This window comes from Zootoca vivipara, chromosome 6 (assembly GCF_963506605.1).
Source record: "Zootoca vivipara chromosome 6, rZooViv1.1, whole genome shotgun sequence".
NCBI lineage: Eukaryota > Metazoa > Chordata > Lepidosauria > Squamata > Lacertidae > Zootoca > Zootoca vivipara.
In genome coordinates this window covers 37,584,881-37,610,097 of record NC_083281.1, presented here as the reverse complement: position 1 = coordinate 37,610,097, position 25,217 = coordinate 37,584,881, and the positions used below count along the sequence as shown (strand labels likewise).

At 45.6% G+C, this 25,217-nt stretch overlaps 1 protein-coding gene across 1 annotated transcript; it reads left to right on the top strand.

The window, feature by feature from the left end:
• On the top strand, positions 1–24,665 carry ELOA (elongin A). The gene is made up of 11 exons (XM_035118136.2): positions 1–143; positions 4,320–4,376; positions 4,813–4,931; positions 7,605–8,814; positions 11,734–11,848; positions 13,528–13,683; positions 14,907–15,004; positions 17,626–17,806; positions 19,523–19,634; positions 21,039–21,196; positions 21,438–24,665. Exons 1-11 carry the CDS (start codon positions 72–74, stop codon positions 21,497–21,499), a joined length of 2,340 nt encoding a protein of 779 aa, XP_034974027.2. The 5' UTR covers positions 1–71; the 3' UTR covers positions 21,500–24,665.
• The last annotated feature ends 552 nt before the right edge of the window (positions 24,666–25,217 follow it).

The following is a 25,217-nucleotide window of genomic DNA, read 5'->3' as shown; positions in this document are numbered from 1 at the left end:
CCCGAGTCCTCCTGGGTAGACAGTGAAGCAGCAGCCACTTCCGCCGAGGAGAGGCCTCGCCAGCAGTAAAAATGGCGGAGTCGGTGCTAGAAGTTGTAGGGAAGCTGCAGTCGCGGCTCACGGGCAGTTCGGAGCCCAAGAAGGTAAAGGACCCCCTGAAGGGAAGGGCGAAGCAAAGGTGGGGGGGTGGGTCCTCTGGTAGCCAAGTGCTTTGGGGAACTCTGGCTAACTGGGTGGACAAAGAGGGGGGCCCGCTTGTAAGGGCCACACAGTAAAGGAGACGAGAACTGGGGAGGGGTCTTTGAGAAGGAGGTGGGGGGGCGACTCGGAGGAGGTCGGTGGGATGTGGCGGGGTGGCTCCCTAGTATGGATCCAGGTGATCTGGAGCAAGGGATCCCACCCCCTACTAAAATTATGAATTTGGGGCAGGCTTTGACTTTTTCACACCGGGAAGATGGAAAGACCAGGAGATCCAAAGTCTCTTTTTCCGAAGTGGGGTGGCAGTCAGCAGAGCTCCGTTTCCAAGGGCATGTACCTTAACGTGTCTTAAGTTATTCTATGCCTCCCCCCTCCCCGCGCCGCCCCACGACACCCGGTTGAACTCTGAACCGGGGTGGTTGCAATGAGGGCTCCGATCTCAAGCCCCGTTTCTAGTGTGTTCCTTGAACCCCCTTTTCAGTGTATGCTGATGAATGGTGGTGGTGGTGGGGGTTGTCGCTGTGGACCTACGTAAGGGTTGATCTGTCAAATAAAATCATCATATGTGCAGTGTAAAGAAGAAAGCGGGGAGGTTGTTGGGTTTACTCCCACATCCAGGGGGATATTGGAGATATCTGAAGCAAGGCAGTCTTCAAGATTTTATAAATCCCTTTGCACAAATGTGGAATCAAAACCACCCAGCAACTACTTTAGATGTGCTGACCAAAAAGTAGACTACTCTATATCCTTATTAATTTTAACCAGTGCTTTTTTTCTTTTGGGGAGGGGTGTACGCAGGGGTACGCATATCCCTAAACATTTTGTGAATCTAAGTTTGGCTTCATTGAGGGGCAGTATTTCAATATGAGTAGGAAAATGAGAGTACTCCTAAACATTTTTTAAAGAAAAAAACCATCATGTTTACACGCATCCCCAAAACGGTTAAAGTGTGCAAAGAGGCAACTAGGCCAAGCTAAGTGATTTTCATTACCGGTATGTGCTGAGGGGGGATGTAAAGCGCGTGGGGGGCAGGCATGGGATATGGTGAGTGGCTCTGTGAATAATTTAGAGGAAAGGGCTGTATTTCTTTTTCCTGGGCTCATAAAAGAGGGTTATTCTGGCAAATCAATATAACTTTGGTGTCTGCTGAATACCTCATCATGTCTTTGCATTGAACTGATTTAAAATAAGGTTACGGGAGAGATAAGATGCATTGCACTCCATGTACTGGAGCACATTAAGTGCTAGAGGGAAAGCACCATATCTCTGGTGCACAGCATCAAACAACGAAGTGAAATCAACTTTGTATCTAGAAGTGCTTCCTGTATTTTACGGGTTTTAGGTTTGCTCAGCTGTGGAGCAATGTGAGTTGCATTTTTACCTAGAAATCCCTTAAAATCAGATGGGCCCGCTCCTTTGGAATTCTGGGAACTACAGTACTACAGGCTTGGGGTTTCAGACCAGGTCAGAAATGCTTTTTGATTTATATGTAAAATGTTATTTTTTAAAAAGTGCCTTGTTCTTGCAACCATTTATAAAAAAGAAATTCATAGCTGTGAAAAGGAGAGTTCCAACGCCCCCCCAAGCTTAATTCTTATTAATCTGCATGTCCATAAGTATGCTTTTTGTGTCATCTGCTGTGTGTATTTGTGAGGGGGGGTTGGAAATGGAATGCATAGGTAGAATCTGGTGTCTGCCCTATAAAATATTGGCTCCTGCTTTAATAAAAATTTGAAGGTCCTAGAGACCTACTCATTAGGGGGTGGGTACTTGTCAGGGAGTTGTTGTGGCTACTCCCGAGTAAAGACGCTCCAGTCCATTGTGTCTTTAAAGGTTTTATTGTGCATACTATTTACAGTGCAGAGATAGCAGAAAACATGACCTCCTAGTCACTCTCAGAACCCGGCAATGGTGTCCGCCGGCTTCGGGGCCAACATACTAACCTGGGCACCCCGAAACGCCGCCCCGTAGCCCTGTGTTTGGGCGCGTGCCTCAATTCGGGTGCTGGAAGGAGCAGTGCCCCTTCTTCCCCTGGCCGGCTGGGGCAGTGCCTGGGCTCCGACGCTTCCCTGAGCCGTCCCTCCTGCACTTGTTGGTCAGAGTGGTGCAGGGGCTCTGATGCCTCGCTGAGCCTTCCCTCCTCCATTCTGCTTCCCCCTGACCTGCTGCTAGCACTGGACGAAGTGCTGGTCAGGATGATGGGGGAAGGCTCCCTGTAGGGAGTCCCCCTGACAGTACTGATTGCCCAAAATGGCAACTTGGCATAGTGTACCTGTTACCATGTGAGACATCAGGGTGGTCCGTAATATCCAGGCAAATGCTAAGGAGTGTGTGGCCTTTTCCCTGTTTTGTTGACTTTCTGAATGGGTGCAGATGTTTGGCCAAGGTCTCGTCATACAGGCAACTAGTTGTGCCATATGGCAGCATGTGTACCAAGGGTCATCTAGCCTAACCCGCTGCAATGCAAGAGAGCATCCATGATAGATAGTGCTTGATTCGAGATGGTGCAGCCCTCAGTAGGCCTCTGATTTATTTATTTAATTTCCATCTCACCCTTACTCCGAAAGGAGCCATGGTGGCAAACAACCAAGCAGCAAAACAACACACTTAAAGATAAGTAAAAAAAGAAACAACCCATAAGAGACTCCACCAGCAATGGATACTGTCCTTGAGGTTGGCCCAGAAGCTGCAGCTGGTACAGAAATTGGCAAGTTGACTATTTGGGGCAAGCTCTCACCACCATGTTTCGCTGCTGCTGAAAGAATTGCTCTGGTTGCCAATTTGCCAGCAAGCTTAACTGCAAAGCCCTATACAGCTTGGGACCAGGGTACTTAAAAGATAGTCTCGCCCCTTCTATACCCAACCAATCACTGGGTTCTGCAGGAGAGGGCCACCTGTGGATACTGTCTTATTAGGAGGTCTATTGAGCATGATAGAATTCCTTCCAGTACATACTAACACAGGCACCGACTATGTTGACTTTTTGGCGCCTACTGAAGACATTCTTCTTTCAGCAACTCTTTTAAGTTTAGATCTTTATCCCAACCTGTGACCATATTGGAACTGTTTTTTATGTGGATTTTTAAAAAAAAGTTCTGTACATAAGAAACTGGTCGCCCCCCCCCCTTTCTTGTTTTATAGCTGTAACTTTTATTTGACTTTTAATTGTATTAATTTATTGTTGCTACCTTTCCTGGGACCTTGTGGTAGAAGGTGGATTAAATAAAAAAATAAGAGCATAGATAAACTTTTTTAAAAAAAGTTGCATGTCCTTATGGCTAACAATTTCAAGGTTGCCAAGAACAGTATCTTTCAGCCACCAGATGCCTGCTTGAACAGGAATGTGCTAAAACTTTTCCTGAAACTTAATAATGCGGGGAGATGGGCATGCCTCACCAGGTGGGACATTCCACAAATTGGAGAACCACCACCAAAAAGGCCCTGCCATGAGTCAGTGGCAACCGGGCAGCATCTAATGGTGATACTACCACCAAGGTCACAACTGCCAATCATAGGCTCCGAAATGGTTGATATTGTGGAAAGGTGCTCTTTTAGATTCCTGGGTCCTCAGCCAGTTAGGGCTTTTTATGCTAGCACAGACATCTTGAATTGGGCCAGGTAGCTCCTGGGCAGCCGTGCAGCGCATTTGGGATGAGTGACACATGGTCCTTCCCACCAGCTGAGCAACTGTATTTTGCACTAGCTGTAGCAGCCGGACCACCTAAACAGGTCTGGGGTTGGCAACTCCTTGACTCTGCCAGCTTCTGGTCCTGGCCATGCTGCCTTTGCAGACAAGCCACAGCAGTGGAGGGTTAGAGTCAGAGTGCCACCTGCCTTATGAGATTCTAGGAAGCTTCTTGTGCGCCAGTAATTCAAATGAGAGGAGGAGAGCTGCAATGGGGCTGCCTTTTGCTGCATCTTCAGGATTCCTTGTTCTGCATCATTTGTCCACAAAAGGTGTGAGTATTCTTGTTCAGCAGGACTTAATCTTGCTCTGCGTGGCTGCCATCATAAAAGCTGGATGGATTTGTTTTCTTGTGCCCTTCCTGCTTTGCTGCTGCAAAACAGAACTCCCTTTGATTGGTGGACGCCTCACTCCCTTTTCGTTTTTGTTTCTGCAGCTGATGAAGAGTTTGAAGCGGCTTTCAGAGTTGCCTATTACGGTTGATATCCTTCTGGTAAGACCTCTTTTCATAACAGCACTTCTTATTCCCAGATATGCAGTGCATCACTTGAGGGTATGCACCACCTTTAGGATTAAAGAGATGGAAGCCAAAATGAGCTCCGGTGGCTTTTTGTCTGACCCTTCGCATCATTCTTAATCTCAAGGATTCTCACAATATCTCAGTAATTTCTCCCAAATTGAGAACCAAGCAAAGGACTCTTTCATATTTTATTTTTAGTGGGTTTTTTAGTTGGTTGCGTTAACTGTTTTGGGCTCCCTTTTGAGAGTGAAAGGTGGGGTAAAAATAAACGAGCTTTATTTTATTGTACTTGGGGGGGATTCGTCATGTTATCCTCCAGGGTGAGACTGGATATATACAAACCTAAAAGAAATACACATTGGCAATCAATGATGGTCAAAACTTGAGGTTTTCTGTATCCCTTCTGCAGGAGACTGGAGTGGGGAAAACTGTGAACGGTTTACGGAAACACGAACAGGTTGGAGATTTTGCCAAGAATTTGGTGGCAAGGTGGAAAAAGCTAGTGCCAGTCCCACAGGAAGTGGAACGGTAAGCCAGACTTATCCCCTAATTCTGTTATTTGATGACCTTTTATACCAGATGACACCTGGGGACTTGTAATTCATCAGCTGAAGTCATTTTATGCCTCAGAATAATTTGAAGGATTCCCAGGTTTCTTGCGTTGGTTGTGGCTGACTAGGTAGGGACCAAGCAAGTAAGCCCAAAGCAATGTGGGATAGAGTCCAGGAATCCCTGCTGTTTTGGGGTACTTGGTGGTACAGCACATTCTTAGGGTGTAGAGTTTCTTGGCTCAATCTCTGGCATCTCCAGGTAGCCCTGGGAAAGGACCTTCTTTATTGGAAACCCTGGAGAGGTGCTAACTTTGGGTTATAGCCAATGTTAGTCCTACTCAAAGTAGACTCATAGAAATTAATAGGCATGACTAACTTAGGTTTATTCATTTCCATGGGTCTACTGCTTGAATATCACCCATTCTGTGTAGAGACAATATGAACTTGGTACAAGGCAGCTTCCTTTGTTCCATAGCACAGGGGATTCTGGTTCATCTCTGATCTGCCTTGTCCTTCTCTGTAAGCATTAGGAAGGTTAGAAGGGGCCTGTTAGATTAGGCCACTCTAGCACAGCATCCTGTTTTTGAGGTGGCCAATCAGATGCAAGAAGAACCTGAGTGCAGCAATGCATTTCACCCTTGAACTTTCCAGCAATGTCAGAAGCATACTGCCTTCAATACTGGAAGGTTGTGCATAGCCACTGACAGCTTTATCTTCAATGAATTTGTCTGAATGCTTTTTAAAACCATTCAAGTTGGCCCTCACTACATCTTGTAGTCATGAATTCCGTGCTTTTAACTTTGTGCTGTGTGAAGAAGGACTTCTTTTTCCCTGTCCTGACTCTTCCATCATTTGGCTCCTTTGCATGGCCCTGGGTTCTAGAACTGGGAGACTGGGAGAGAGGAATGTCTCTCTGTCCATTTCCCCCACACCATGAAAAGTTTGTCCATTCTGGTGTTTCTCTCCCTTTTGATCGTTCATCTAATTCCTTTGCCGGCATTGTAATTAAACATACATGCCACTTTTACAGGAAAGCTTTGGTTTGTTTTAGAGAACTTCAGTGCAAATATGCTTTTAGTTGGAAGGCAGGCTATATATATATATATATATATATATATATATATATATATATATAATGGATATCTTCCCTCAGAATAGCAACCCTCCCATTACTAGTACAGTGGTGCCTCGCTAGACGAATTTAATTCGTTCCACGGGTCTTTTCTTATAACGAAAAATTCGTCTAGCGAATCCTATAGGAATGCATTGAATTTTCTTTGAATTTTTTTTTTGCCCATAGGAACGCATTAATTGAATTTCAATGCATTCCTATGGGAAACCGTGATTTGCTAGACGAATTTTTCATAAAACGAATTCATCTAGCGAGGCAACCTCCGCTTGAAAAATCCTTTCGTTAAGCAGAAATTTCGTTAAGCAGGGCATTCGTTAAGTGAGGCACCACTGTATTTCTGCAGGAATTGGTGATCTGGGCGTGTCTCCTGATTGGAAGGACACAGTGGGTTGTATCTCCCCACCAGGAATGCTTGAATGGTCTGATTGTACCCATTCCAGAGGCAGGCAGCAGAATTGTCCACCTCTAAGTGATGCTGCATAGCAGGAAGTGAGACTTACCCAGAGGGATAGTAGGTATCTTCCTCAGAGGCCATGTAATCTGTTGAATCTGCATTGTGTGCAATCAAATAATCTGTTGTTCCCAGTCCAGAATTGGGTCACTGCAGGAATAGCCCACCTCCAGGAGAGAGTGGCTGAGAGCTGGCATGGGCATTTTCATGTAGAGATAGCAGCAGGAGACTTCTTCCATGTGGTGGCTCCTTTGGGCTCCTTGGAGTCTTTAATTATTTTATTTATTTTTATCGTGGCTCATTGACTGCTTTCTCCTAGCAGTAAGAATTACTGGCCTAGCTGCTGCTGCTGCTGCTGCTGCTGCTGAACAAAGAACAGGCACTGAGAACTGCTGGAAACAAAGGCAAAGTTGGCTGACCTTCCCTCCCTTATGCTCAAGGAGGGCAGTGATTAAATGTGTGAGAGTGAGACTGTAACTGTAACTCAAACCCCAGAGAGTTGCACCATCTGTGCTGCCTTTTCCCTTGCGTTGTATGTGATCATGGAACCTGGGTGCCAATTTTTTGGGCTCTTTTGAATGATGACTGTAGAACACCAGTTTAAGCAAACATGTTCACTTGCATTTTGTCTTCTTCAGCATTATTTCAAATGACATATTCTGTACTTGGACTGTTGGCATATGAGAAAGTAAATAAGGAACTGTCAAGGTAAAGGAAAAGATATGTTGTGCTTCTTGAGTGCAGGGATATTTCATAGACACACGTGGAAATGTGCAAGCTCCATTTATTGCTATAAGGACTAGAAACTTGGCCTCAAAAAATCCCAATGCTGTTGGACTCCCATCACCCTTGGCTATGTTGGCTGGGGCTGATGGGAGTCATACTCTAGCAGTGCTTGGAGGGCTGGAGGTTCCCCACCTTTGTTGCAGAGGCACTGAAGTCAACAGTCTTGGCTGGATTCTTTTTCTACCTCAGTAAAGGAAGGGAGGCCAACCTCAGAAGTAACTTAATGCTTCTATGTCAGGTTTTTCTGATCTACTACTACTTTCCTTTTCTATTTTGCCAAGGCCTAACCTCGAACCTGTAGAGCGCAGCTATGACCGAAGCATCTCTAGGAAACGGCAACGGGAACCTTCCCCCAAAGAGGATGAAGAGGCCGACCAGGACTACACAGAGGCGTACCAGCCTTCCTGCAGCCAGTCGTACGAGCCAGACAATGGAGCGAAAAAGCCCAAGAGATATTATGAGCCCGAAAAAGCCCATGAGACGTTGAGCTATGGTGTTCCAGAGGACAGGACGTGGGGCAGAGAGTCCCCGGCTCTCTCCTCCGACCAGGAATGCTCTGACTATGGACACGCGGCCTCGCCCGAGCCTAGTGATAGCCCTCAGGACCTGTACATGGACCTCTGTAGAGCTGAGGACCAGGAAAGGGAGCAGAAGTCCCTTAATCGGAAGTCCAATAAGGGCCATGGCTTTCAGGACAGGCAAGAGGGAAGCCAGAGTAGGAGCTTCAGTGACTCCCAGGAGAAAGCCAGCTTGAGTCGGAGCAAAGAGCACAAGTCTTCTCACAAGGAGAAGCTGCGGCTGGATGCCAAGGGGGAGGAGAAAGGGCCTGCTTTTAGCCCAGAGAGGCTGCTAAAGGCTTCCTCCAAAGAGCCCCTGCGAGACTCTTCTATGTTGGGGGGGAGCAAGGAGAGGCTGAAGGCCTTGGACAGCACCAAGCGAGAGAAGAAGAGAGAAGGCGGCAGCAGTAGCAAGAAGGAGAAGCCACACGTGGACTTGGAGGAAACGCTGGACAACCACTTGAGGAAGCAAAAGCACCAGGACTCTGAGAGAGTCAAGCCAGAGAAGGTGAAGCTGAGCAGCCTGGAGGCCTTGCCTGGAGATCGGGAGAAGCGCAAGCCAGAGGGCGATTCCTCCAACAAGAGCAAGGAGAAGAAGGCTTCGGGCAGCTCCAAAAACTTGGAGGGCAAAGCCAGGGCCTCCGAGTCAAACAAGAGACCAGCCAACTTCTCTCCTCCAAACGATGGGGAGGGAGACGCAGAGGATGAGTATGAGAAGCCGAAGATGTCCTTCGAGTCCTACCTGAGTTATGACCAGCCGCAGAAGAAGAAGAAGAAGAACGTGGTGAAGCCCACAGCTCCCGTCCCGGACAAAGACAAAGGGCACGGCAAGCAGAATGGTTCCAAGTCCAGCACCAAGAGCTCTGACGCGAGCAGGAAGACACACAAGCAGGCCAGCGAGAAGAAGCAGTCGGGGGCTTCCAAAGCAAAAAAGGTGAGCCCAATGTTTTGGGGGTCCATTGCACCTTCTCCCCTTGCTCATAAGTGCCTTTTCCAATAAGGAAAGGGGAGATGGCAGGTAGAGAGCATCCACAAAGGCAGCAAAGAGGTGGACCTGCCTCATGGCATGGCAGCTCTGGAGGAAGTTCTCCAGGGTGCAAGGCGGGGTGAAGGGAACTGGAGTAGCATTCTAGGGTGCTGCTGTTCATTTCAACGAGACTTGTCCAGAGACAGTCTCCCAAGGGATTACATACACCCTCACCTTATTAATGAGGAGAAGAGGGGAGACCATTTATCTTGGGGTGGTTCTGTGTGTGCTCCATCTGTTTGTGAAATATGGTCTCTCTTATCTTTGTGGTCTAGTACCTTCCGGGCAGCCCAGGACCTCCATACATACTGCCCAGGCTTGCACCCTAGAGAAGTCACTGGTGCTGCAAATGCAGCAAAAATAATGTGGTAGGAAGCAGTGCTGTGTAATTACATCTTGAACATTTGCACACTTATCAGAGGCTGTATTTTACTTTATTCTTGATGTTTTATTAAAAGGTGTAGCTTGCCTCTTTTTATTTCTATTTAGCTGTAGGAGCGGCCTCAGCTCAGTGGCAGAGCTTCTGCCTTGAACCCAGAAGGTCCCGGGTTCAATCCTCAGCACCTCTAAGTAATGCAGAGAAGAACTCTTGCCTGGGACCCTGGATAGTTGCTGCCAGTCAGTGTAGACAATGCCAAGCTAGATAGGCCCATGGTCATTGGTCTGACTCAGTATAAGGCAGCTCCCTAAGTTCCCTATGTCTTTTTTTAAAAGGTGACTCTAGCCTCTGATAAACTTACTAAAACGCAACTGTTGGAGATTTGATTTCTCCTTTGCAGCATAATTGCAAGTGGTGCAGGGCTTGTGACACCTCTGCTCCTGTGAATTCTGAACTCCCCAAATTCTGAATTAATGAGAAAGAACTGCTCTCTGCTTAGGGAATGCAGTTTGGTGCCTGATCTAACTTCAGCACACTTAGGGGCAAGCTAGCTTTGGTAAATCAGAAGGAGGATAGAACTTCTTCAGGGAACAGTGCTATGAGAATAAGGAAGAATATCCATGGAAATGGGATCTGCCTTGTCTTCATCCCGGACTTAATCACATGTAATGATGATCCATGGTTAGTGGATAATTGCATGTGTGGGGAACCTTTGGCCCTCCAGACGTTGCTGAACTACAATTCCCAGCAGCCCCAGCAAATATGGCCAATGGCAAGGATGATGAGAGTTGTGGTCCAACAACATCTGGAAGGCTACAGATTCCCCAGCCCTGCCTGCACAGTGCCACCTCCCTCACCCTGAAAATGGCTCATCAACATTGTGTAAAGCTTGCTTAACTTCTGTATTCTTGGGGCCACTATATTCTCCAGGCACTAATCCACAGAGACCAGAGCAAGCCAACCTGTTGGGCAATGAACTAAAATTGACACTGCTTAACAGTGACAGCTTCAGGTGTTTGGAGTGCATGAACTGGCATGGCATGAGGTCCTGGGGGCTGGGCAGAGCACTGCGGAATAAAAATGCCTCCCGTGAGATCCCCTTGAGTGGCAGCACTGGCAGTGAAATACATGTCTGGGTAGGACTTGCTGTATCTTTCCTTTGAATAAAATTTCCAACAAAACATTTTACAGTGGTGCCTCGCTAGAAGAATTTAATTCATTCCACGGGTCTTTTCTTATAACGAAAAATTCGTCTAGCAAATCCCATAGGAATGCATTGAATTTTTTTTATTATTATTTGCCCATAGGAACGCATTAATTGAATTTCAATGCATTCCTATGGGAAACCGCGATTCGCTAGACAAATTTTTCATAAAACGAATTTGTGTAGCGAGGCAACCTCCGCTCAAAAAATCCTTTCGTTAAGCGGAAATTTCGTTAAGCAGGGCATTCGTTAAGCGAGGCACCACTGTACTGCACTTTTACTTTAAAATACGTGTTGCACTGATGTCAATCTCTGTTGCTGGTTTTATTCTGTGTTAGATTTTCTTTTCATACTGTATTTTATGTTTATGATTTTTACTTGTAAACCACTCAGTCAATAGCTGGTATATAAATATTGGAAATAAATAAACAACTTCATTTGGCCTCAACTTGAACTGAAAAGAAGACTAAGTGTATGTGATTGTATTTGCTCTCATTTATAGCGGCGGAAGGGAGGGATCGTAGGTCACTGGTAGTTAATGTGCTTTGCATGCTGAGAATCCCTGGTTCAGTTCCTGCCATCTCCAGTTAAATGGATTGAGTAGTAGGTGATGTAAAGAAAAATAACCCTTGTGTCTGAAACTCTGAAGAGCTGCTGATAAGTTAGTATAGACCAGGCATCCCCAAACTTCGGCCCTCCAGATGTTTTGGACTACAACTCCCATCATCCCTGACCATTGATCCTGTTAGCTAGGGATCATGGGAGTTGTAGGCCAAAACATCTGGAGGGCCGCAGTTTGGGGGTGCCTGGTATAGACCAAGGGTAGGGAGCCTCAGGGCCAAATGTGGCCCTCCCGGGCTCTCTATTTGGCCTTGGAACCTTCCCTCAGGCCCCAGGCCACACCCTTTACAGGCTGCTGCCAGTCAGTGTAGACAATACTGAGCTAAATGGACCAGTGGTGTGATTCAGTATGGTTGCTTCTATTTGGAGGGCAGAGAGAACTGCCTTTAGACAACCAGGCAGACAAGTGTTTGCAAACTGAAAGAGATTTGCTGCCTCTTTTTATCTCCTCTCTCTCCACTCCTGCCCACCAGCCATCTTCCTTCAGGACATCCATGGGCCACAAATGACTGTGTGTGAGAAGAAAAGCTAGTAAATATTCTTGTGGATTAGCAACACTTTCATGAACTTTATTTTGCAGAGTTGCCTAAACTTAAACACTTTATTTTCTCCTCTATTCCAGATGATCATTGACGTGGTGCCAACGCTTCCTGACATCCCCTTGCCCCCAATCCAGGCCAACTACCGCCCTCTTCCTACAATTGAATCGATGCCCCTTCTCCAGCCAAAAAGGAAAGGTAACTTCTGAGCTAAGAACAGGATGGAATCTGCTTGGGAGAATCCTTTCTAAGACTAGTGGGACAGCTCCAGTCTTTTAAAACCATCAACAATGAAACCCCTATTAGAATGTGAAAAGCAGGTGCTGAAAATGCTCAATACTGTACAGAGATTATTGGAGGAATCTTACCTTCCAAAGGCTCTTGGAATGGAAATTCCCCATAGCTCTTCCCTCAAGGCCTCTAAAGAGCTCAGCATGCAGTCCTCCTGGGGAAGGATGTTTCACACCTGGGTGCCATTGCTGGAAAGGCACTGCCCTGAGTCACTCTCAAAGGGTGTAGAGAATGGAGTCATGTGAAGATCTTAATGTACAGTAGGGGTGGAGAATGTGTGGCACTCCAGATATTGGATTCCCAGCTCCCATAAACCTTGAGCGTTGGCCATGCTGGCTGGGGCTGATGGAAGTTTAAGTCACACAGCATCTGGAGCACCACACGTTCACTACCCTTGATATGTTAGAGAAAGGTGCACTCAAGTACCTTGGACCTTAGTCCTCCGATATGCCTGCTGGATTGAGAAATAGATTGACTCAAAATTTAAGTAATCAGGATCTTGTGGGAAAGGTATGCCCCTCTCAACATGCTTGGAGATCAATTCTTGACCTCTGTTTGTCTTTGAAATGCAGGCATGGATTTCACTTCATTGATCCGTGATTTGGTTCATGCGAGGCTTATTTCCACTTCTGTCAGTATTTTGCTGTGCAGCATGCTCCTTGTTTTCTGTGTTGCTTTTGGATGCCTGGTATAGAGAACCATCATTCAAAAGCTCTTTGCTTCTCAGTCATTTTAGTCATTATGATATTAGTGGAAGAAGGGCTGGAACTCAGTGGTAGAGAATATGTTTTGCATGCAGAAGGTTCTCAATGCAATCTGTGGCATCTTCAGGTAGGGCTTGGAAAAGACTGTTGTCTGAAACGCTGGAGAGCCGCTGCCAATCTAGCACTGAGCTAGATCGGCCACTGGTTTGTCTAGGTATGAGGCAGCTTTGTATATTCTTCACACCAACCCACTGAAATCATAGGATAATAATAATTCACAGTTGTGTAGTAATATAGTAGTAATTAAGAGAACTTATAAACCACCTCTTGGGATCAGAATGGCATGTGTTCCATCAATTTAAAATGAATTAATATAAAAACAGTTCATTGTCATGTTAGGGGAGCCATGCCTATTAAAAAAGAACTGGACAAATTAATGGATGATGGTTTGCCGACTCCTAGAAAACCAGTGGCCCTCCAGATGTTGCTGTACTGCAGCTCCCATAATTCCAGACCGCTGACCATGCCAGCAGAGGCTGATGGGAAATGCAGTCTACCGACATCTAGAACACCACTGGTTTCCCATCCCTGTAATAAATCATGGCGATCGCTATGTGGAATCTCCCAGGTTCATCAGCATACCTGAGTTCCTGATTCAAGAGCTGTCAGCTTCCCAGTGGCAGCTTTGGGACCAGGGCTGGAGATGGAGTGGTATCCGAGGCAGATCTTTGACCTGCTGCAATGAGACAGCAGGTCTTCTTGGGAAGGACTCAGCAAGCCATCTGAGCTTTGTGTAATATTTACCTAAACTCTGTACTGGATCCTGAGAACTGACAGTGACTTGTTTCTCTGCTTTTATCTCACTTTCCTCCTGTCCCTCAGTACTGTCCTCACCCACAGAGGAAGACGAGGCTGGCTTCACAGGACGCAGGCTGAATTCCAAGATGCAGGTGTACTCAGGCTCAAAGACTGCCTACCTCCCAAAGATGATGTCTCTGTATGAGCAATGCATCAGGGTACTCAGCAATAATATTGACTGTGAGTATTTGGCAGATGGGCTCCTTTAACATGAAGGGGTGGGTTTTGCAGGGAGGAGCTTCGGGCCTCTGGCTGGCTGAGGAAAACTGCCATTTCTGGCTCCCCATGTTGGCTGAGTATTTATAGTGGGGGAGGGGAGGGCTGCTTAGACCTCCTCCACAGCTCCTTACCCGTGCCTTCCTTCTGCCCCACCTCAATGCAACCATGGTTATTTCCTGGCTGAAATGCTGGAGACCCCTGTCTATACAGCATATATTTTTCATTTATATATCCCATCTTTCCTCCAAGGAGCTCAGTGAGCTGCATGGACAAGTGGGGATATGAACCCTGCTCTCCCAGATCTGTTCTGACTCAATCTAAAGCAATTTCTTGTGCTCCTATTGGCTTGCAGTAGCTGCCACTCTAAATTGCCAATGCCAGCCTTATGTGGCTTTCACCAGAGACATGCAGGGCTACAGGAACGTCCTTATTTGTATCCATAGAGTCATGACCAACAGCAACTTTCACTTTATTTATTGAAAGTTCTCTCTGTCTGTTGCTCTAGCTCCCCCCCCTTCCTGCGTCTATATCAAGATTCTCCTCCTCATTCAGCGATGGGGAACTTGTGGTCCTTCAGATGTTGATGGACTACAACTCCCATCACCCTTGAGGCTAGTTGGGAACTGGACTCGATAACAACACCTGGAGGCCTCTTGGTTCCCCATCCCTGTGCTAAATAGTGGTTTGAAATAGAAGTAGGACGTTTGCTGCTGCTTCTCTCCATGACCTTTTTTTTTGTTCACTTTCTTTGTTAGCCTCCGGCTAACAAAGAAATATTCTCAAAGCCCCACTGGGAGAATATTCACACCCCACTCTCCTGGCAAACACTCCTGATATGTGTGCTCCTCTACGCCAGTTTCAAGCACCCCTTTCTACATATCTGTCCATTGCTACCAATGGGCTCTGTGACTGGTTAAGTTCAAAGCAGTCTAGGTCTTGCTTCTGCTTACTGCCCCCTCCCCAGTTGGGTAATGTCCTGCGGGGAACATTTGTTATGATCTGTTTCTGCCTTTGCCAGCCCTTCAGATGTTTTTGAAATGCAGCTCCCACCAGCCCCAGCCAGCACAATAGCTGTGGCCTTCTGACACCTCCCTGAGTTTCAGAAGGTGCTACCGTGGCCTGTGCTCTACAGCGAGTCAAATCAGTGTTTTCATGGACCTGATGGGTCCCCTTCACTCTTACAGCAATCTATGAGGTAGGCGGCGTCCCTTTCTCTGTGCTGGAGCCTGTCTTGGAGAGATGTACCCCGGAGCAACTGTACCGCATTGAGGACTGCAATCACGTGAGTGTTATGAAATGGTGTGGGAGAGGCGGGGGCAAGAAGTGTTTGCATCTGTTGTTGCTGCTGTTCCATTACCGGCTGTGATTAGTGTGTGTTAGTGGAGTCTGGTCTCTTAGGGGAAGTGTCATGCTGCCTCATCAGCCTCTGCCTGCCTTCATACAGCCCCCACTTGCAACCCATTTAGGGTAGCACTAGCTGCCAGTTCTCCTAAGCCTCAGTGTTGCCCTTATAGAGCTCAGCAGAGAGGAAGATGGAGACAAAACAAGAATCACTTGGCTCTGTATGCCGGTGGCTCTGGCTTCACCTACTGTTGTTCTCCCTGCCTTCTGCCCTACTGGTCCCAATGGGCACTAGCTTCCACTTCCTTATTGCAGCCATGCCCCCAGCTGCCAGTACTTACTGCCTTCTGCAGTAATCAAATGTAGCCCCATTTACTTACATTGGGGGCAGAAAAGGGTGATTTGAACCTGCCCCTGGTTATCCCATGCATTAGGAAACAAGACTGCTCCTTCCTCTCTGTGTAGTTTTGCACCCTGGGTTCTGTTTATTGAGATCTGCAACGAATTTTTGCAGCACAGAATGTTCCTGTTCAGGTGCCAGCCAGTAAGTCATGTCCATCTGTAGGATATTCCTTTCTCCTTCAGCCAAACTTGCAGGGTCAGCATTCCATGTTACAGAGCATGCTCATTTCTCTCCCCACCAATATTAGTATATATGGTATGATTAATTCTTTCCTTTATCTGGGTCTTTCTTCCAATGAACTCAGGCCAATGTAAGTGGCTCACTTCTCTCTCCCCCCCTCCCATTTGACCTCACAACAACCCAGTGAAGTAGGTTAGACTCATGAGAGATTTGAACCCAGGTCTTCCCAGTCCCACTCTGACACTCAAACCCCAGCCTTCCTCAACCTGCTGTCCTCCAGAAGACTGGGACTCCCAACTCCATCAATTCCAGCCAGCACAGCACAGTCAGGCATTTCTGGAGTTTTAGTCTGGTAACATTTTGGTTGTCCCAGGTTGAAGAAGGCTGCTCACAGTGTTCTTTGCATGGGTTCCCAGCCACTCTCTTAGGAAAGGCAGCCTTGGAGTCGAGAAGGGAGAGCAAATACTTTCCCATGGGGTAAGGGGGAGAGGGAGTCAGGTCTCCTTCAGTATCACCGTGCTCCATGGTCAAGATTGATAGGGCAGCTGTTGTGTCTTATCTATAAAATGCTTACTCATCTGAAGCTCCCACAGGAAAGCTGACAAGACAAAAACTCTGTTAATTGCAGTTAGCCACAGTCTTCTGTTTCCTGCTTTTCCAACATGCAAAAATAGTTTGGTTTAAAACGGTTTAAAAAGGCAAAACTAAGTTTAAAACTAAATTTAAAAGCTTAAAAAACTACTGAGCTATAAATCTAGCTGCCGTTCCTGTCCTCAGCTGGAGCCAGAAGGCTGCTCTTAACCATTATGTTGTTGTGTTTGCTCAACATTGGCCAAAGTGTCCTAGGTGGACAGGATGCAACTGATTTCACCCATATGAGAATTATCTGACTTACTCCAAAGACACACCTTCCTTTGCTTTACCAACCTTACTAAGGGTGTAAATCATTAACTACTTAACGTTTATGTACAATATTGAATACAATGAGCCTGATTGCTTTTCAGGAAAAGGGGCAGTTGAACTACATCTTTGCTGAATAGTAACATTTTAATTCGGAACTCATAGTTTAAGGTTGGGGAATGCTGGCCAGCATTTCTGGCGCTGAGATCAAATTCTGATGTGAAACTTGAAGTTCTAGCCGTTTAGGCTTCCTAATTCAGATTTTGAATTACAAAATTGATCAGCCTCTTGGGGTTTTTTCTTTTTGATGGCTTTTTAAAAAAAGGCAGCACAGATTTATTCAGGGTGCGTGTGTGTTTCCTCCTTAAGTCAGCAAGCACTTTGTTAAATGTCATACCAGTTGTGTTTTGATGAGAAACCTTAATACAGATTTACCCAATCTGGTGCCCTCCAGAAGTTTTGGAGTGCCACTACCATCATCCCTGACTGCTGGCAGTGCTGGATGTGGCTGGTAGAAATTGTAACCCAAAGCATCAGGAAGGCATTAGTTTGGGGTGAGCTGCTTTCATAGTACATGTGGATTTTGCTACCTTCCTACAAGGCAGAATCTCTTAGAGTACAGCTGGATTAGGGTTCCCTAGACTGCGATGGAGTGGATGCTGCTTTTTTTCATTCTGAGTTGTGCTCAATAGAGGGAATTAGATCCTGGTTATTGCAGTGCAGGTTGGTCAGCAGCTGTTGCTGCGCTAAATGAGCCTCGGGGGTATAAACAGAGGTGAAAAAAGAGAGAGGTGTCACATGTTTTTGGAGAGTGAAAAAACACACTCAAGAGCCCTTTAATTTATGCTCCAAGGGGGAATGAAATGCTGCCTCCCCAGACAACCAGGAGGCAGGTGGTACAAGTGGTCTCTCAAGAGCATTGCAGAGAGCTCTGCCTTTAAGAAGCCTGCCTTTAGAAAAGCAGTTCCAAGTGGATGTGTAGAGAATTAATTTAATCCCCTGCAGTGTTTGTCCAATGTTTTGCCTTCTGTCTTTCCCATTTGCTGGGCTCAAGCCTTTTCTCTGCTCATGGCCTGCAGGTTTTAATCGAAGACACAGATCAATTGTGGCACAATCACTGCATTCGCGACTTCAAGAAGGAGAAGCCAGAGGAGTTCGAGTCGTGGCGGGAGATGTACTTGCGCCTGCACGATGCCCGCGAGCAACGGCTGCTGATGTTGACCAAAAACATCCAGTCGGCTCATGCCAATAAACCCAAAGGTAGAATGTGAAGACCTGGGATTTGAGGGGGAAATGCTAGCCATTTGCTTATGAAACTGAAAGGAAGTGTAAATGAGAACGGCCAACCTTTTTTTTTAAATAGTCCTGCTCTTCTGACTTCAGCAGTAGCTTAGGTGGACAGAAATTTAGCATCAAGCCTGGAAACAATGAGAAGGAAACATCTGGTTTATTTACTTTCATTTGTGAATTGTTTCCTGTGAAACATATTTAAATGTTTTAGCAATTTTAAAAAATCAACTAGTAAAACCTCTATAAAATCATTTCATAGATTTAAAAAAAATGATTTAAACAATTTCATATATAAACACAAATTTGAACCCAGTACAGGTACACACTGGAGTAAAAATCTCTACATAAAAGGTTTGTTTAAAAAGGAAAGTATTGAGTAGGTGCTGAAAAGAGAGTCAGCACCGGTCTGATGTGTAATGTAGGGTTGCTATATTTCAGAAAGTGAAAATCCAGACACATTTTTTTTTTTTACAAAATCTCAAAAAAATAAAAAAGTTTTGAGCTATTTTTAAGGAAATTTGCCAAAACCTACACTTCCGACATGGGTTGCCATATGTCCGCATTTTCCAGGACATTTAAGCAATTTCTGCCCAGGCGCTGTTTACAAGGAAATTCCAGGCATATGGCAGCCCTAATGGGATCTTCACTTATTTAACTTCCTTGTGCCAGGCAGGTGTTTGTTAAAGGCAGAAGAACAAGGACAAACAAGATATGATATGTTTGGGTCTTCAGTCAGAGCTCCTTCAGAGGCATGGCTGTACTTGATAACACGAGGTGTCTGAGGGGTTTGGCTCCATTCTAGGAAATGAGAATCTGTCCTGTAGCCCTTTCACAGCTGACTCTCTAAGGCAGGCATCCCCAAACTTCGGCCCTCCAGATGTTTTGGACTACAATTCCCATCATCCCTGACCACTGGTCCTGTTAGTTAGGGATCATGGGAGTTGTAGGCCAAAACATCTGGAGGGCCACAGTTTGGGGATGCCTGCTCTAAGGTTATTAACTAACCAGTGAAGTGCTCTGGCTCTCTCCTGTATCTTTTTAAAACAAGAAACTTCTCACGGCATGGAGTGAAATGTTATTGCTTGCCTACATCCACAAATCAAGCTGCTGTTGAAGGAACGACTACAATAACCGGCAGAAATGTTGGCAGCACTACCTTGTTCTACAGAGTAGGGTTGCTGCACTCCATCTGGGATTGGGGCCCCTGTTCCTTTAATCTGCAGATTTCCAAAGAAATAACTTTTTCCCATCTCCAGTGTTGCAGTGATTGGGGGGGGGAGGAAACTTTGCCTGCTGAATATTACCTAGAGTTGGTTCTTTTAAAGGGGCCGTAGCCATGTCCTAGATGTCAAGTGCCCCCTGTCCTAAAAGACTGTGAGTCTAATCATGCATGCTTGAGTTGCTCTTGGCAGTTAGCGGTGAAATGGCCTGTATGTGTATTGCATATTGTCAGAGGGAAGATGCTATCACTGGGATCATTCTGGAATTTCATGGAGGAAAAGGTGCAGCAGGAGGAAGCTTTCATCAGAGAGGATGCAAGCCATGTGCTTGATGTTGGGAGAAAGCCTCCCCCTGCTCCATGAGCGACTTGAGGCCATGAGCAGGGAGAGGGGGTGGATATATGGGTTTTCCTTGCAAAGCGCCTTTTGTTTAACCTGATCCTTCTCTATTTGCTCACCATTTTAGGCAGAGTAGCCAAGATGGCTTTCGTCAATTCAGTGGCCAAGCCGCCCCGGGATGTGCTGAGACGGCAAGCAAAATTTGGGACTGGAGGAGCTGCGGTCCCAGAGAAAATCAAGTGAGCCTGAAACCACATAGTCACTCTTTTTTTGTAATATTGAGGAGGAGAGGACCTAGGGGTGTTAATTTGGTGATATAATCTGATTCCCGATTTGTACTTTATCAACCAGTGGTTCAGGGAGTAAAGCTCAACTACTGATAAAGACCACACACTCAAGACTTTAACTGAAACGAATCAGTTGGTTTATTGATAAACAATGCGTCATTCACAGAATATGTCCTAACATGTAAGTTCCCTTGCATTTTGAAACAAAGTCCATAATCACCCAGCCAGGGCCATAGGCTAGGATCTTTTTTTCAGCTAGGAAAGAGTGTGTGAAGGAGGACTAATGGTAAGAGAGAGAAAAGTATCTTTGCACATCTAGCTTGCTCAAGAACTGGACCAGAATTTTCCATTTTTTTCACATCCAGTCTATTACTTACATAAGAGAACTTCTATAGGATGTGAGGTGTCTGTAATCTAACTAGGGGAAAGTGTAACTGGAATTCCGGGTTTCTGGCAGCTCACTTTGACACATTCCAGCATTTTCCTCATACAGTCCAATAAAGTTACAATTCCACATTCTCTGAGATTCCGTTGTAGTTCTCCTTAGCATCTTACTGGGTATGGCATTGTCTTTTAACTGTCTTGGGTTCTGGTCACCAAATATTCACAAGTGGGAAGTGTTGCTGTTGCCCTCAGGTCCTGTTTTAGGGCTTTGGGTTGGCCACTGTGCAAACAAGATGCTGGGCAAGATGACTGCTATTCTCTGATCCAGCAGGGAGGGCTCTTCCTTGTTCTTAAGGTGCCATTGTCACTGTGATTCAGGAAAAGTTCCAAGCAGCTTACAAGATGTGTACTTCTCATTCCTGTCCTCCATTTTGGCCCATCGTGGCTGCTATGATGTTTGCAGAAGCGGATGATTCCTTGAGCCTAGGCAGGACCCAGACTAACAGGAGACAATTTGTAGGGAGAGGGAGCAAGTGTCCGTGAGGCTGAAGTGTACAGTTTTGATTGTTTTTTGGTCTAGCAGTTGCTTTCACATAGCAAGTATGATGGTTGGGGCTGATTGGAGTTGTATTACAAAACATCTGGAGGGTGCTAGGTTGGAGAAGTTTGCTTAAGACAGTTCAGATTTAGCAGTGGTACTAAAATATCTTCTCTTCCATTCATTGTTAGTCTCATGTGCTTTTTTTCTTAAATCCTTGCAACCTCCCTGTGAGGGATGTTAGGCTGAGAAAGAGAGAGATTCCACTCTCCCTGATTCTAAACTGACACCCTCTCTTCTACATTCTTCCAGCTTCAACTCAGCTTCAACTCAGAGTGATTGAAATTGCCTCACTTATTCCGGCAGCAGTGTGATTTCTTGGGTGCACACAGAGCAATCTGTAGCCAACCCTTGTGTCTTTTCTCTCTGTCTAGGATCAAACCAGTGTACTTCACGCCTGTTAAAAGCAGCACCGTTCACACAGAAGAGGAACAGTCCTACGATGGACCCAGCACTAGCAGCGGCCACTCAGGGCCGTCCCTGGGCAGTGCCTCCTCTGCTGGCTATGACTCCAGGAAGCCTCCTGTGAAGAGTAAGTAAGGCAAATGTGGGAATGCAGCTTTCTCCAGGGGTTATGCTCTGCTTGAACTCGTAGCTCTTCGTATACATTGTAATACAGCCCGGGAACAATGCTGGAGCTATAGGGCATCTTGATTTAAAGGGCTAGAATCTTATTTTACACATCAATTTGGGGGCTCTGTATTCCACAGGCACTAATTGCACGAGATGGTCTCAACTTCCCTTTTCTCTCTGTCTTTATTGTTTTGTTTCAGAGATTGCACCTATGATGGCGAAGACGATTAAAGAGTTCAAAAACCGATTTTCTCGGAGATAAAGACACCCATGCCTGAGCGAGAAGGAAATTATTCTCCTCCTCTTTTGATGGAAGCAGTGCTTAATGGGAAAACAGGGAGGGGTTGGGGTGGCTAAGAATCCCCCCAAGCCCAATTTTAAGACCAACAGCACAGTATTGTTCAAAGCAGCCCTCCAGTTCCTTCCTCTGCTCCCACAACCTGGTCTGTTCACCCAGCGTTTTTTAAAATGTGAAGTCTTGGCACTTGCTGAGATAAGAAGGTCCACAAACTGTTGCTCTTCCTTCAGTCTCTTTCTCTGAACTCCAGAATGGAAAGGAATACCTTCTTCCTCTACCTACAGTGTTCTTTTCTCAGTCCCAATATGTATGGATCTTGATCTCTCCTAGCATCCAGTTTGGAGAGTTCTTTTTTGCTGGTACTGTTACGAACAAAGGCCTTTACTTGTGACTGTGGCAGCCGCTGCTGTTTCTCAAACCCCATTTGGAACCCCAGAGCCCTAGATCCACCCCATGGTTTTGCCAGCCCTCTATCAAATCAGCCCTGGCGCAGCACGTTCTTATCCTCTCAATTCTTAAACCCCCATTTTCCCTCTTATCCCTAAAACTCTCATGCCAGATATGTGTTGATTAGGCCTTTCTACATATGGACACAAAACAGTCCCTGCCCCCTGCCATTTCTCCCTTCTCTTCATTTGGCAAAAAAAAACACATGATAAAGCTCTTCCACTTCTTCCTCTTCCTTTTAAACTCATAGGAAAAACAGCACAGGATCTGAGAGGAGGAGCCTCAGGAGAGGAGAGAAAATGGCAGGTTGCAGAAATCTAAATTTAAAGCAATCTGCTGAATTTGAGACTGATCTCTGATTTGAAAGCCAATTTTATTTTTAAAAATGAATAGTGATGTTTAAAGTTTTGTGTCCCTGTTCCTAACACCTCTCTTGGTGGGTTTAGGGGTGTTGTTGTTATTCTAATACCCACTTCCAGTTTTTGGTCAGACTGTTTTTCTGACTTTTTAAAAAAATGATGACAACAACTGGCACTTTAATCAGTTCCCTGCAAGGAACTTTGGGAGAGATGCATGGAGTAGCTTTACCGCCTGTCTTCATTTTCACATTGAGCTTCTAGATGGGAAGATGATGAAACTTCTTTCGCCCAAGAATCTTGGATGGCACCTAATCTTAGAAGGAGCTCCAGGCAAAAGATGCAGGTGTTTTGTCTACCTTGAAGCGGCAGCTTGTGCAACTGAGTAGAATCTGGACTTGTATTTTCCCCATGCAAGAGGCGAAGGGAGAAAATCCACTGGGAGTTACACCTTTCTTGTCTGTCTGAGGAGTTTGAGGCAGCTGTACTTTTGGGGGCCTGCTTTTTCAGCAGCTGGAGGGAGCACAGGCTTTAACTATTATTTATGCTGATGGAGATGGGGGTTGTTGGTTGGGCAGGTCTGAATCAGTTTTGGGAGACTTGACGGTGTGTTTTTCTTGTTGCCAAGGCTGCATGAAGTTCGGCTAGGGGGTTTGTGAAGGAGCCTAGCCCTTTTCTGATCACGTGAAAGTGGGAGATGGGAATCTCTTTCTTCAGGCCTTGCAAGGATGTTCCACAGTTTGACTGACACTCGGTGATGTTAACCGAATTGCAGCAGCTGAAGAAGCCCTGCTACCTTTAAAAAACCCTGCTGCTAATTCCTCAATGCTTGGGGCTAGATGGGACCTATGAAGTGTGTGCCATGCAGGGTTTGAAAACCCTCTTGATGTTCTCTCTGCTCAAGCTGAAAAAAGCACCCCAATGTCCCTCAAAGTTCCAATTTTATACACGTGCACACATACACACACACATGAAAATTTTAATGATGATGGTGTTCGAAAACGGGACTCTCGGTCTCTCTCATTCTGTTTGGAGCTGATTAAAGTTCCCCAGAAGCTTTAAAGACATCGTGTAGCATTTCAAGGTGTGTTGTGATGTTGAAAAAAAGAAAAGAAAATCATGCTCCTTTTTGCTTTTTGCTGTACTTCATTTTGCTGTATTAATTTAGTTTATTATATAGATAAATCTTCTGCCAACTGTTGTACTTAATGTATTTTCTCCTTGTAATAATTGGGATCGGTGGTGTGGATGGGGGGGGGGGAATTGAAGAATTATCAATCACTGAGGAAAGAGCATTTGACCCTGGAAAAAATCCCTTCTGTTAGCCACAAAGAGTAAAGGAAATGTGGGTGGTTTCCCTGTTTTTCCTAGCCAAGGAAGCATCTGAGGAATTGTGTGTTTGAAATGGTCAGCTGGCTGTAGCCCCTCCCACCTTGCAGTGGTTGATATCATTAGTCTGCAACAGCCTTGGTGTAGGAGAAAGCTCCATAGTGTACTGTGGCAGCCACTGGACCAGAATGATGTGATATCAGGCTTGCTTGACTGAAAAATGGGCAGTTGGATGAGCTAGTTCTCTGAGATCAGGGTTTGCCCCTCAATTTCTGACCGTTGCTATTGCCATCTTGTTGGTAGAGATGAGTGTCTGGATGATACTTGCTGCTGCTATCAGTATACCATCGGGTGTATTCCACCACTGAAACTGAACCATCGAGTATATTCCACCCTTTGTGTCTAATCTGAGACTTCAGCTGTCTTATCAGTATTACGGACTAGTTAGGTGGCATTGTCCGATGAAAGTTGCAGTGCAAAATATTGTGACATCTAGCTCAGTGATACTGGAACAAATTTTCTCAAATAGGAAAAGCGGACCCAATGGAGAATGAACTAGCACATTGTCATACCCCTCTATTTCACAGGTGGGCTTTTTCTCCAGCCAGATGCTAGATCAGTTGGCTTAAAAAGCTTTTTAAAAAAAGCTTTTCAGTGCCTGGGTGATACACAAACAATCTTGTGCAGAGTAAAATGACTCCAATTCTGATTCTTCTTTGGGCTTACCACACATTTTAAAATGGGTACAATTTTCAGAGCTATTCTACATGCAAAGGAATTGAATGAAAGTGCCCTTCCTCCCCTTCCTTCCTTCCTTTTTTTTTGCATACTACAAGGAAAAGGTAATGCTGAATTGCATTTGTCTTTTGTTTCCCACAGCTGTAAATAACAGTTTTCTATTTTACTTTTTTGTGGTAACTATATGGAGATGAATATTTTAACTAGATAAGTTATATGAAAGGAAGAAAATTGTGTCTCAATAAAAGCCAAACACTGGACATTTGTGTCTGTCTGTTCCACGTTGTTTGTTGAGGTGTATATTTTGCTTACTGGGACTTGGGAGTCCTACAACATTTGGAAGGCCACAGATCACCCATGCTTGCCACAAGGCAATAATTTCCAAATGTGTCCACAGGGCCCTTGTAAATGCCATGAAAGCATGGCTGGTGGACTACTGAGTTAAAGATCACAACCTGCAGGTGTGTCTTGGTTGTGGCATGTGGCAATTCTATCATGTCTACATGTAAAGCAGAGCTTTCCAAACTGTCACGGCACATTAGTGTGTCGCACGAACACTCCCTGCGCTCCTCCTGGGGCTGGAAAGGGGTTAATTTAACCTCTGGTTTGCTAGTAAAACTGAATTACTGTGTTGCGAAATGATGCATGTCTAAAAAGTGTCTCCGACCAACATGAAAAGTTTGGAAAGCTCTGGTCTAAAGTGTGTGACCTGGTTTCAGGAGACACTGCCTATGACTAAGTAATGGCACACAAATGTCACACCTCAGTTGCTTACTGACACTTGATGTTTGTACGTTTTAAGACTCCTCTTG

Bases quoted from the DNA above. Each gene is read 5' to 3' on its own strand.
- ELOA (XM_035118136.2), top strand. From the start codon at position 72: ATGGCGGAGTCGGTGCTAGAAGTTGTAGGGAAGCTGCAGTCGCGGCTC. The intron at 8,815-11,733 runs GTGAGCCCAATG...CCTCTATTCCAG, and splicing joins GGGCTTCCAAAGCAAAAAAG to ATGATCATTGACGTGGTGCC. The intron at 19,635-21,038 runs GTGAGCCTGAAA...CTCTCTGTCTAG, and splicing joins GCGGTCCCAGAGAAAATCAA to GATCAAACCAGTGTACTTCA.